Source organism: Parus major, chromosome 15 (genome assembly GCF_001522545.3).
Source record: "Parus major isolate Abel chromosome 15, Parus_major1.1, whole genome shotgun sequence".
NCBI classification, from domain to species: Eukaryota; Metazoa; Chordata; class Aves; order Passeriformes; family Paridae; genus Parus; species Parus major.
Window position 1 is genome coordinate 5680982 of NC_031784.1, and position 13116 is coordinate 5694097.

Below are 13116 nucleotides of genomic sequence, written 5' to 3' on the forward strand. Positions count from 1 at the left end.
TGAGAATTTAGGGGCAGATAGATGGTGAAAGGGTCATTCTACATTCACCCTGCATCCTATTTCATTCTTCTGAACACCAGTTATTGACTGTTTGCAGTGGTGAGATGCTGGGATATGTAGATGACAGTAGTCTGGGCTGTTATCAAACCAGTTTTGGATGTGCACCCTCAGGGCCAAGTCTCTTATTTTGGTGACTACCTTTCAGAACACAATATGTGCAATTTAAATTTTAAAATGCCCATATGCTTTGCTGTTCTAGTTTTCCTTTGTGTGAACCTTTGAATTTTAATGTGCGTGTCCAAATGTATAATGATAAAACATGCAGCTCATGTCAGCAGTAAATTCATAGTAATTTATTAACTTTTTCAGTGTGAATACAAATTGATTTGATGATGTGCCACATAATGAAAAATTATTTGCAGTCACAACTTGCATTCTAGTTGCTGCATTTTTTTTTCTTAATTAAACATTACAAAGAATTTGAAAACTGCACAACACTTGTTGATGGCCAATAGGAAATACTAATACTATGAAAAGTAATCAATGCTTCTACATGTCTTTGAAGACACTCCTGATTCAGAAATTGTCCTTCAAAGGCAAGTTGCCATATATTGTTTCACTGGGTATTTGTAAGCATTCTTCACCAAAACCCATTTATTTTATTTAACACAACTCCTGAACTCAATAGCTTTTAGTTACATGTTATTACTGCTTTTGTAATGTAAGTCACTGTATTTTATGAAGCCACTCTGAAATCCATTATAATGTACTGAAGATGCCACTGTAGTTTGGGATTCTTTCCAAAGAGAATTTTTGGGAATTAAGTTTACTGTGGTGGCATCTAGATCTAGAGACATGTGAAGACCTGATCATTCCTTGGGTTCTGTCCAGCCTGTTAGCTAGATCTTCTAATTGGCAATACCATCTTTTATCTGTGGTATGACCTCTACCATTGACTTTGATCAGCACTAAGAAGCAGGCAGTCAAAATAGCAGCAGGCAAAAATAGAACATCATTGTTAGAACTGCCTTCAATCAAGTGAATTCTGGTAGTTTCTCTTCCTCCAAAAGCCTCTCATGAAAAAACAAAGGTATTTGTGCCCTAATTGAATAATAGTATGCTAAACTCCCTCTGAACTATAACTTCTATTGTTGTTCTTCTTATAGCCCAACTCCCTGGATCCTGAAACAGGCCATAATGCACTTTTGTGTGGCTGGTAATGAACCATTTCAAATGAACACTGGATACTGAAGAAATTACATGCTGTGTAATTGATCTAAAGAACAGATTAGGACTGGTGCTATTTCATTAAATCTTATTAGCTCAGGCTCAAGTACTTAAAATTGCAGCAATCCTGTGTCAGATAGATTACACCCCTTGTCACATGGCAAGTGAGATTTCATCTACTAGATCACAGTTTTTAAAAAGAAACAGGCTGATGAAAAGGAATATAAATTAAGGACCATGAAGGCTTCATCTTCAGACACATTGAGCCCCAAACTACTCATTCAACTGAGAGAAATTCTTCAACACTTTCAAAATATGTATGAAGACCTATTGTTTTGTTCCATATTTTGGTCTTAGATCACTCCTGTGGAACCTGAATTTGTTTTTTTTTTTTGCATGTGGAACAGCCCCTGAAGAGTTCTGGTGGGTGAGCACAAGACAGATCTTACATGATTACACAGGAATCCAGAGGGTCCTTCCAAAGCATCAACTTTTCTCTTGGTTCCTTCCCACTGGAGCTTGGCATGCCTTAGGAACCAGCAAGGCAGTAAGGCTAGAGGACAGTTCTGGCTGAGGAACAAATAGATTCAACCAAACAGAAATTAAACTCAGCTTGGAAAATAGCTTGTAGCTCTCAAAAAACAAAGGGCTTTTTATTACCTTAGGACTCAAGCTAATTTTTAGGGACCTGACATGCTTAGAAAAGTGTATTTTTCCTGGCTTGCCTTTGACAAGAGTGTGCTAGACTTTCTTACCAGTGCTGGTCTTTCTTACCTTCTATTCTTTTGTTCTGTGACCTAGTATTTAACTCCTTAATCCCCTAAATCAAACAAAATAGCATAGAAAGCCTTTGATCTGAATTTTCTCCACAAGGCATATTACACTACATTGAATACTTTTCATGAGATCTAGAATGCTGCACTGTGGGAAACAAGACTGAAAATTTGAACACCATTAAGCAGGATTTCAGATGATACTAAGGGGTGAAATACTGACAAAAGAACCATAGACTTTGGTTAAAACAGATAATACTCAAGGCTTTTTTTATTATTATTCCTTTGATGAGAGAATATTTAAGACCCTCTCACATGCAGAGTCACCATGTTAGTACCACAGCCAAAGCAGTGGTTCATACAGATAAAGAATAAAGTAAAATTAATCCAACAGATGTGTTTTGCAAATATAAGAAATTGTTCCAGCAAGTCTTAAAAAAATGACAATCACATAAAATACCAACTCCACCTTTTAAGAGTTATTTATTTTATATTACTATGTAAATCTCAAAGCCATTTATCTACCACAAAAACCTGGTTTTCTTCTTATACCCTATGTCTGGTTCTTGCAAGCCTCCTGCAACCAGTGCCCTTGGCACTCAAACCTGCCAGGACTGACCACTCTCAGTGTGGCCACAGTCAAATGCTCTGCACTGAGCACTGAGGGGAAAAATTCCAAGACAACCAATTCTCTCCCATCATGGTGGTGTCAGAGTGAAGCTTTGAAATCTCTGCCAGTAAACACAGATCTACCTGGTTCTGTCAGCTTCAAAGCTCCTAAAATGCCCATGTAAGACTCCTTTTAGGAGAGTAGATTTAAACCCTGGTACTCCTCTAAATATTCAGCTTTCCTTTTTCATTTCCCCAGGGTTTGAAAGACTTGCTGCCCCACTGCTGACCAAGGATCAAGTATAGATTGCTAATTCAACACAAGGAAAAATTCAAGGGAAAAAGAAAGCACATGGCATATTTGCATCTGTTCAGTATTGTAACTTTATATTCTAATAGGTATTTACTAGTCACATTGATACATACTTAATTTCCATTTTCTGCCATGTTCTTTTAAAATAGTTAGCACTTACTCACTGTAAAGACTAAAAATGGCTGTGAATGCCCTGTTACTCCCCCAAAATCTTACCTGGCAAAACCATCTTTTCCTTCTTTTGGTTTCTCTCCTCCCTGGAGGAGTAAAACTCCATCAGAACAAACAAAAGGAGAATACAGCTTTCATACATTTTAAAAGGTGGAAATTGTATTTGGAGAGAAGATGAAAACTCACAAACTCACTCCTGTACAGAGCCTTCAACATCTGCTGCATAGATGGTAAATATAATTTAAAATTGTCTGATAGCTTATCATAAGGAGGTTAAATGCAGGGCAGCTGTTCCCAATCTATATTTATCCTGAAGTTTCCTACCTGTTTTGGACCTGCAGGAAGGCTTGAATACTGAGATTGTCCGTGATTTTATACAGTATTGCTTGATTTATTAAAGATGCTAGTCTCCCTGCAGGTCTTATTACACTGTTCAAAAGGTTGTGTACAATTTACCATAAACACAGAATTTTAAGTGTTTTTGTATCCAGAATCTCACTCAGAATTATTCTTTTGTGTATAGTCACGTGTAACCTGGTCCACGAGACATGAATAAAGATCAGCAATTAGCCAGAAGTAAACTCCAGGAGAATTGTCTTTGTACTGCACACTCTATTTCAAGAATAAAATTGGGGCAAAATATAGTGATATGCTTTCTAGATACTAACCAAGAGTTGACAAGAACTGATGGATTTTGCATGTTAAAAGCAAATATTTTATTACATATCATGCCCTTGAAAAATTAACTTTGTTTCCATTCAATTTTGTTCAGCATGCCTTGAAATAGGAATGGCAAAAGTTATTCAAGGAACAGATCACCAATATTCACGGTACCACAGTGACTGCAATTACCTATTTTCCTGGCTCAGTAGAACAAAACAATTTTTTTAAAAAAAAACCTATAAAATATTAAACAGTGAAATTAACAGATACCATCTGTGTCTCTCCTTCAGTATGACTGGAACCATCTGTACAGAAAAGCTGTGTGCCACAGACCCACATCCAAAACCTGCAGATGACAGTGGTCATCAATTGTGACAGCCTTTTGGATAAGACCTTGTCACTGCTCTGTCCATATGTGCTGATCCTGAATGAACCACTGGATACATTATTAAATTCAGGTTCACAAAGATGCTGCCAATGGGTCAGACACAGTAAAATATTTATATTTCAGAGTAACAGTATTTATATATGCTCCCTACCTTTTGCTCTAATTTGCCTTCTTATCACTAGGCTTGTGTTTGTTTTTCAAATGCTGAAAAGACTTTGTTGGTTTGTTCAGGAAATTTGTCTAGACAGTGCTCACAAAGCATATTTGCTCACATTTGACATTTTCACAGGATGGGAAACAAAATGGAATATCTGAGTTTTTAAGCTCCACAGATAGCACCTAAGCCAGTCAACTTATTTCCAGAATAAAGAGTTTCCTTGTTCCAGGCAGTCTGGAACAACACAACAGTGACCTGCAGGACAGGGACCCACACACACTCAGGGCTTTGTGGCCAGCTGAGCCCTCCTGAAATCCATCCATCCATCCATCCATCCACCAGGACATTTACTGCCTCAGAAGAGCCAAATATCCAAGTGCTAAATTGTGACGCCTCTACAGCCAACAAATGTAAAATGTGGCAATATAACGGAGCATGTGGCTATTTTACCTATTCAACATTTACCTGTGTCTAACTAGAAGAGGTCTCTAAAATGCTGCTTTCCAGCAGCTCAAAGGTTGAGAACCACCTGTAAACATTTGCGGAACAGTCTCTTTCTAGAAATAGAGACTCCTAAACAATCAACCTTGAAATGTATCATATATTATAATATATTTCCAGTGTTATTTACAGATCTTCTTGTTTAGTACAACGAACCAGACATGCTGAAAAGGTAGGATTTTTCCAGTCCTCTTTTATATGAAGTACAATAAAAAAGGCACATAATTATTCACCATAGGAGTTGTGCACCAGTCCAAAACTTAAAGCTAAAAAGCTACCCATCAGAGAACTCTCTTTATGAGGCAGTATTGGGATGTCTCCTTTGAACTCAGAATAGAAAGATCTGTCAATTCCTCTAGGACAGCTTCAGGAATCCACTTTCCTGTTATGTTCTGGTCTTTGCAAGATTTCCAAATCAACAGAAAACTCTCGTTAAGCTTCCCACATCATCTGCTGGAGCAAGGAAGAGTCAAACAGGTCACGTGTGTGTCTGCTTTCCTTTTTCTTCTTTCTTTCTTTCCTTGGAATGCCCAACTATGGAGGACTCTTGAGAGTCAAGACCTGTTCAAACTAATTTTCTTTAAGACAAATGCCTCATGAGATATGGCACACTGAGCAGTGGACAGCAGCAGAAGAGGCAGCTCAGCCCCACGGTCAGTGCCGACCATGTTTGATCCAGTTTCTAATCATCCATTTCTGCCCCGAGCACCTTTGTACCACTAATCTGAGCCCAAAATTTGCATCCTTTGACATTTCCACTTCTAGACAGCGGCCAGTGTCTCTGCTAATGATTGGACCATTCTGGGGAAAAAAAAAAAGAAGAGAAAAAGAAAGGATTAGAGGAAGGAATACAAAAGGTGAACAGAGTAGAAAAAACACTGCTAGACCTGTAAATCCTTAAAAAATATTATGAAATGCATTTCTGTATATTTCAAGTGATAAATGCCCCAGAAAGTGCTAGAAATTCCTAGGAAAAGCTAGCTAATACATAAAAAGTATGAAACCAATTCCTTGATAATTGTACATTTAGGAATTGCTGGGAAAATCCCCCCAAATCACTAGAAAATCTCTAAAAAGTACTAGTGAATCCCTACAGAGCCCAAGAAATAGGAAATACCAGAGACTTGTAATAATGCTTTTGAAAGTCTTAAAAATGATTTGAAGATTCTAGATCTTAAAAAATGCCTATAAAGGTGCTACAAAAATTCTGGAAAAGTTCTAAATGCAAAAACTCCTGGATAGTAAACAATTGCAAGCATGTTCTTGGCAAACAGGACAGAAATTGAGAATATTCAAAGACAGGATAAGTAAAAATTCCTAGAAAGCATATGCTAAAATTTCTAGTAATAATGAAAAAATATTCCTGGGTGGCACAAAATCTATGGAAAACATATCTATTTCTAAAATATACTGGGGGGAATTCCTAGTGTAGCCCTTCAAAGATCTTGTTTTACATTAAATACTCTCTAGAGCATCATTCCTCTCCGATTCATCTCTTCAAGGCTTCCTGAGCTCTTCCATACCTGTGTGAAATCCCAGAACCTCTGTGCTGGCCTCAGGACATCTTCACACTTCTTGAGGGTTGGTGTCCTGCCCTTGCCATCGTCCACCAGGCATTTGGAGTCGGGCAGGAAGGCGGTGGAGCCCAGCGGCCCCAGCTGCAGGACACCTTCCGAGCTGTAGCGGACAAGCTGGGGGAGAAAGGAGAGTTGTGAGGTGGGGAGGAGCTCTTTGTCCTGCTGCACGCTGGGTCTGGAACACGCTGCTCAAGGGCAGACCTTGGAATGTTGGTAAAACCTAGAACACAACGTTCCCTTCTCCCACACTCCTGCTCGCCGCCGCTCCCCACCCACTATTTCACTGCAAAAAGGGCAATCAAGGAAGTGAAGTAATCAATATGTAAATCATGCCCACTCAGCAGGAGTTGATTTAACAAGGACATGATGTCAATTTTGTCGTGCAGTTTGTTCTTAAGAGCTCTGTTAGAGGCTATTGATAGCGAGAAGTCTAATTAGTTTTTGTAAATAAACATTACTGAAAAAATCCAACCATGCAACCAGTATCCAAAAATATGAGAGGAAAAAAGAAACCATGAGGGAAATGGCAGCAAAATTGCTAACATATGCTTCGGGCCTACATAATAAAGAATGACACTCTGGTATTTCAGTTTTGTGTAAAGCACATTAAAGTGAAAATGCACGATGTTAATTTGGCAGCAGGCCAATACGTCAAATCAGACTTATCTACTTCTCACTTCTGTGCTTAAACCCAGAGTCATTAAACCAGCATAATATTTTGCCCTTCTTACTCTGAAAGTGCAACACCCAGGTGCCAAAAGACTGCAGAGTGGAGTCAGCTACGTGGCTTGTGTGCTGTGAGCCTGGAAGCTGCAGGGGAAGGATCTGAGCCACCAAAGGAATGCAATTACCACCCAGAAAATTCACTGCCTGTCCAGTCCTATTGCTGTTCTATGGCTGAAATTACTTAGCAAGGAAAGGAAGAAAGGTCAGAAGCGCCTGCCATTTATTGGATGCCACTGACCAATGTGTGAGATATCATTAAGAGTCAATCAAAAAAACCCAAATTAGAGTCTGGCTTTCTACTGCCATCCTTATTAACCTCAGAAGAATCATGCTGTGAATAATCATTTCTTGCTGGTGGTAAAAAGAGCATGGTCTACTTGCTCCCAGACCAGATGCTCTTTGACATAGTATGTGTTCATTTTCCCACCTGCCACTTCTGTTCAGAGCAGCCATGTGAAGCACAGAGGAAGAAGAGAGCCTACATCAGAGAGAGCAGAGAGATAACCAGATGAGGATGCTCTGGGTATGAACGGTGCCTTTGTCACAGCACAGTCTGTACACACTACATCAAGACAATTTTGGGGTTCTTTTCCACTCTGAGATTAGGAGGGACACATGTAAAATAAGCTCAAGCAAGCAAATTAATTCAAAATATGAAGGGACTGCCAGGTCAGACAAATTAACTTTGTTTTTTCACATCAAAAGGAGCTGGTAAAAAAAAAATACTAATCAAACACAATGTTTTCTCTTTTATTATTTTTTTTTAAAATAAAACCTGACTGTATATTTCACAATTATATTTAATGGGGTTTCAGCAGAGTTCAAATGAACTGCAGGTATGGCTGAAACAATGACTAGAAAATGTATTCATCTTGCAGTCTTTATTATCTCTCTGTAGTCCCAAAATACCACCCCACAAGCTTGTTGGCTTTGCCTTATGTAGATAATTAGAAGTTCTGTTTATAATGGGCTATCTGCTCTGTAGGGTAGGATCAATTTTCCTATTTGAGATGAGCAGCATTTTCTGTACTGGTATTAAAATGGTCTAAAACATTCTTTGTCATCAGAATCTCAGCAGCCAGAGTTACATGTGCTCTGCATCACAGTGGCCACGCACTTGGGAAAGACTTTGTTATAGAGCAGCCTGTCAAAGCAGAAAGTACCAGTCCTGCTTAGGCTTTAGAAGTGGAAGATACATTAACTCTATTCTAAACTATCTGCAGAATTGAAAGTGGCAGCTTGTGTTACAGCTCAACAGGGTCAGGGATGGCTCGGTGCAGGAAACTGTTATCTGCACAATCTTGAGATAAATGGAACAACATGGGCTTAATTTCCTGGATCTGCACTTTCTGTCAAGTTTTTAGGGCTGTTCCAACAGTCACAAAAACTTAGGCTTATTCCACAATAAAATACAATTCTAAAAAAACCCACCCACAAAGAATAATCTCAGTTCAGACCATATTACACAGGAAAGCTGTAGAGCCTGCTTCTGCAAAATCAGACCAGAAGTTAAGGTTCAAAAAAATACTATATTATTAATAACATCTCCCACCAAAGAATTCCTATCTTAACTTCCTAGAGACAACATAAACTGGGAAAATAAAATAAGCATTAAAATAAGTTGCTTATTACTACAGGCTAGAAAGCAGGAACTGGGATATGGCCAATTAAAATGATACCTGTGTTCAAACTTGATCTAAAGTATCCACAAATAAATAGTCCCTGAATTTGTGTTAGGGCTGTGGGCACGATATGTCATGTCAAATCCATTCCCAGTGCCAACCAGCCAAAATCTAATGACAAAGTCCCCTTTATTAAGAAATATTAAATCTTACTAATTAAAAAAAAAATAAAAATCTGTGCAGGTTTTGATGGGCTGAAATCCTTAGATATCCACACACTCCAAACTGCAAGCTGCAGAACAGAAACACACTTTTATACATCACAGGGGAATGGACCTTCACTCAGTTTTTCTCTTTTATCTAGGAAGAGCTGAAGGATTCAAATGACACTGAAGCCAAGTGCTCTATTAAATACTCAAGATCTAATCCTGATACCATCTGCTGTACTGATGTAAGACAGGATAGTTTTCCCTTCAACATTCAGAAACCTGAGCAGAATGCAAAAAATGTCAAAGGTTGTTTATCAAAGCCACCACACCTGGATCAAAAATAGTGCTGCTGCCAGGAATATTAAGGTGGTAAGAAAATGGGAGCTGTAAACTGGAGGATTTGACTTCAAAAACATCAATTCCTGCTAATTTCCCGTCAAGTGAAAAAAGCACCAAACAATTACAGGTAATTGTTTGTAGGAGACTGTAGCTTTCCACACTAAATGTAACCTCTCTCTCTCACTCTTGTTCTCCTGGCAAAAGGAAATCTTTAATGGTTCTTGTCCTGCAGGTTAAGGGAAGCTGTCAGCTGACAGAGGAACTGAAACAGTGAGTGATGCAGGAATCCCAAACACCCAACAACTCCGGAATGTCTGTCCCCTCAAGGCAAACAGATCACAAGTTATCAAACTTCCATTTTTGCTCCAGAATCCCACCCACCGCTTCCTGCAAGTGGAGAAGCCACCAGTTCATCCACCCTGCTGCCCTGCACGCAAATCTGGGCAGACACAGCTCTGCCCAGCAAAATGTGAAATATCTGCCCTCTAGCAACAGCTCGAGTAGGGCCTTTCATCTCCTCCCATTCCTTCTGTTTGTGTAGCTGCCAGCCCCAGGAATCTGAGCACGGAGCTCTCTGTTCCTTCTGGTTGTTCTCAATGCAGAGGGAGTTCTCTCTTCCACAGCTGTGGTGCCTCCCCTCTCTCTGCTGTGAAAGGGAAGGGAGAGGGTGGAGAAGGAGGCTGCTCACCATGGCCCTTCCATCCCAAGATGCCATTTCATTAAGTTCTCCTCTCTTTCACATACCATATAATCAGCTCCACATCATGGCACTCAAGACAGACTCTGAGACAGTGAATATTTCCATAGGGGCTGTGTAAGTGCTCTCAGATCATTCAAAACCTGCATGCCCTGTAACCACTCTATGAAGATTTTTTTTTTTAATTTATTTTACAACAAAAGTGTATAGAACCACTGGGCTTTGCAGCTGATTTTACAATGGAGGCCACACACAGAGGCAGAGCAGTTTAAGACCCCAAATATATTTCTTTATTTACAAATCTTCTGTAGCCCTGGACAGCTTCTCCCAGCAGTATTTGCAAACATTTTTTCCTGAAAACCATTAGACTCAAACTTCAGACCCAATGAACACATATAAAAAGGACACTACTTTTCTATAAAATAGGTTTTGAAATCCACTCAGACTGATGCAAAGCCTTGTCTGGATATTCTTAGCTGTTAGCTTACAATGACTTAGCTCAAGTCAAACTCATTAAACTAAATTGATGTAAACTCAGGGTAAATGCATTCCAGAGCATCCATAAAAGAGCTTGTCCCTGTTTGAATAAAGAAATTTAAAAGCTGATATCATTACAAAGATGTGATTTATCGTGGTGAAAACTGATCTTGAAAATACACATAGGGAAAAGCATTTTGTTCATGGAAAAGTGACAGTGGAGTGGTTTTGTAATGCAGGACAGCAACATCCAAGGGAAGCAGAAGGGTAAGACATAGAGAAAAAGAACATTTAATCATGGATGAACAGTAATCTTATTCCTAACTCAGCTTTCCTTAAATACCTGCCTGGGTGGGTTTCAGTGGAACCATGTGAACACTAAAATCACTATAATCTGCTTGTCAGAATTGAAGAGTATGAAAAACAAACAAGGCTGCAGCTGAACAGGGAGAGGCTTTCACATTGGTAGGACATATGAACACCATTGATAACCCAATTGGGGAAAGTGAGTTCCATATTTATATTAATTTATATTCAGTAGGCATGTACAAATAACCCAAATCTCAGCTCAGTAGAGGTATTTTATGTCCTATGCTTGAGATGAAAAATGTCAGAAATGGAAAGCTAAATGCAGCAGACAACTATGCTCACCCAGGCTGATTAGAAGAGGGGTTTTAAAAATGTTTATTTAATATATTAAAACGCTTGCTGTCAACACCTTTCATGCTATGTGCTTGAATATCCTTGATTAGGGTTTGTGCAGCTGTGGTTCTCACACTGAATTAATTTTGTAAATTGTGGTGAGATGATAGAAGTTTTCCAGCTGTGTAATCATTAATTAACTTGGCTGCATTTGAGTGGCTCCAACCCATGCTTGTCTGTGAAATACTCAACTTAGATAAAACATCACCTCTGCCTTCACTTGGTGTTTCTTGCAGAATGAAAACTCTTTTCCTGTTTTTTATTTGTTTGTTTGTTTATTTGTTTTAAATGGAAATGGAAAAAATTCACTGTTATTTATGCCCTTATCTATTTTCTTCCTGAACTCAAAGCCTACTCTGTGAAACAGGAATCATGGAGGCAAACAAGTAGGTTAAGGACTTAATTTGCAAAATAAATTACAGTCAGAACTATTTATTTCATTACTCTTCTAAGTGCTAGCACACTGATAGAGATTAGATGCTGCTAAGGGACTTTCTGGAAGGACTTAAATTTGCAACTTTCTCTTCAGATTAGAATGGAGCAAGAGACTGAACTCTCTCTGAGCGCTCTGACATCTCTAACGAGAGTCTTCTTGAGAAGCCAATTTACATCTAATTAAGCAATGCTGTTTTGTTACCTTATTCAAAGGCTGTTCCTTCCACCTCTACCAGGAGAGTGTCAGTCAAATACTCCATAATGATCCTGCCAAAGGTGGACATTATGCCAGTAGGAATTACTGTCTGTCTCACTTTGGCTCCGTGGTGATGCACGAGCCACGACTCCCAATCAATATATGTATGACTGAACCTCGGATAATTGTTAAGCCTGATAAGGTCAGAGTTTATTTACACATGAGAATGTTCATTAACATAGTTTTGATTCAGATGCTACTTCAAAAGAAACTAGAATTGCATTTCAGAAGAAGCTCAAGTCCTGGATTTAAATAATATTCAACTTGTAAAAGTAAAATCACTACGAGCATGGAAAGAAGAAATGTCATTTTAAAATCATCAGACATCTGTAAGAAAATAATAATATGCACAGGGACTGACAAAAAAAAAAAGGAAATCTATTTTAGAAAAGTCTTAACTTAGAGGATATTCTTAATTCCCTTTGAAGTTGATGTTAAATATGTGTTTAACTTTTTGCCTACTTGGGGAATCAAATCAGCAGCTTGATAAATAATTTCTGCCCAGGAGCCTGTTGGACCAAGGAACAGTTAAATTAAAGAGGTACCATGAATAAGTCATGTCATAACAAGAACTGCTCACTCACACAGACTACCTAAATTAATTAATCTTCAGTGATCCCTGTTATTTAAACAAAGTAATGTGATTTTTCTGTTTTCCTAACTGGCAACTTCAAAGTATGGAATCACACTCTGCACAACCTTGGAAAAGGCACCTGACAAGGCCAGAGTGAAGCCAGACATTTGTCTTTGCAGCTCAGGAATTACAGAGCCAAACTCAACCCAAATACACCAATTTACTCTTTGCTTCTTCTGAATATTCTCTAAGTTCAAGGTTCCTCACCAATGATGGGATTTTCACCATTTACCTGGGAGGACATTCCATGGCATGGATAAAGGATGGCTTTGTCATCCTCTTCAGCCCCCTGGTCCAGGCAGTAGCCGCTGGCTTTGCTGTTGCGCACCTGTAACCAGATGGGAATGAAACCAGTTCAGCTGGAAATGAATCCCTATTTTAGTCCAGCCCAGCTGAATCTCAGCTGTGCTACAGCTCCTGGAACAAGCACTGTGTACAACTGCTCTCTGACACACACATGCTCCTCCTGCAGCCATGACAGGCTGCCAGCAGCGAGTCTGCTCCAGGAAAAGATATTATTTGGACAACCTTCTTTACACACCTTGGGTCAGAGTTATGTTTTTGGCAATTGCTCAAGGAGCAGAACTTCCTAAAATTCACCCTAAAAACCTAGGCCAAGTTTTGTTCAAAATTGCCATTG

General features: G+C 39.0%; 1 protein-coding gene across 1 annotated transcript in view; it reads right to left on the reverse strand.

Annotated features, from left to right (window-relative positions):
* Positions 1 to 338: 338 nt before the first annotated feature.
* Positions 339 to 13116, reverse strand: part of GALNT9 (polypeptide N-acetylgalactosaminyltransferase 9) — a 128794-nt gene continuing 116016 nt past the window's right edge. The window contains exons 9-11 of the mRNA XM_015644372.3: positions 12709 to 12804; positions 6326 to 6493; positions 339 to 5603 (exon numbers count right to left, since the gene is read on the reverse strand). Of these exons, the coding sequence (XP_015499858.1) occupies positions 5457 to 5603; positions 6326 to 6493; positions 12709 to 12804 (411 nt within the window). The 3' untranslated portion in view covers positions 339 to 5456. The remainder of the gene's footprint in view (positions 5604 to 6325; positions 6494 to 12708; positions 12805 to 13116) is intronic.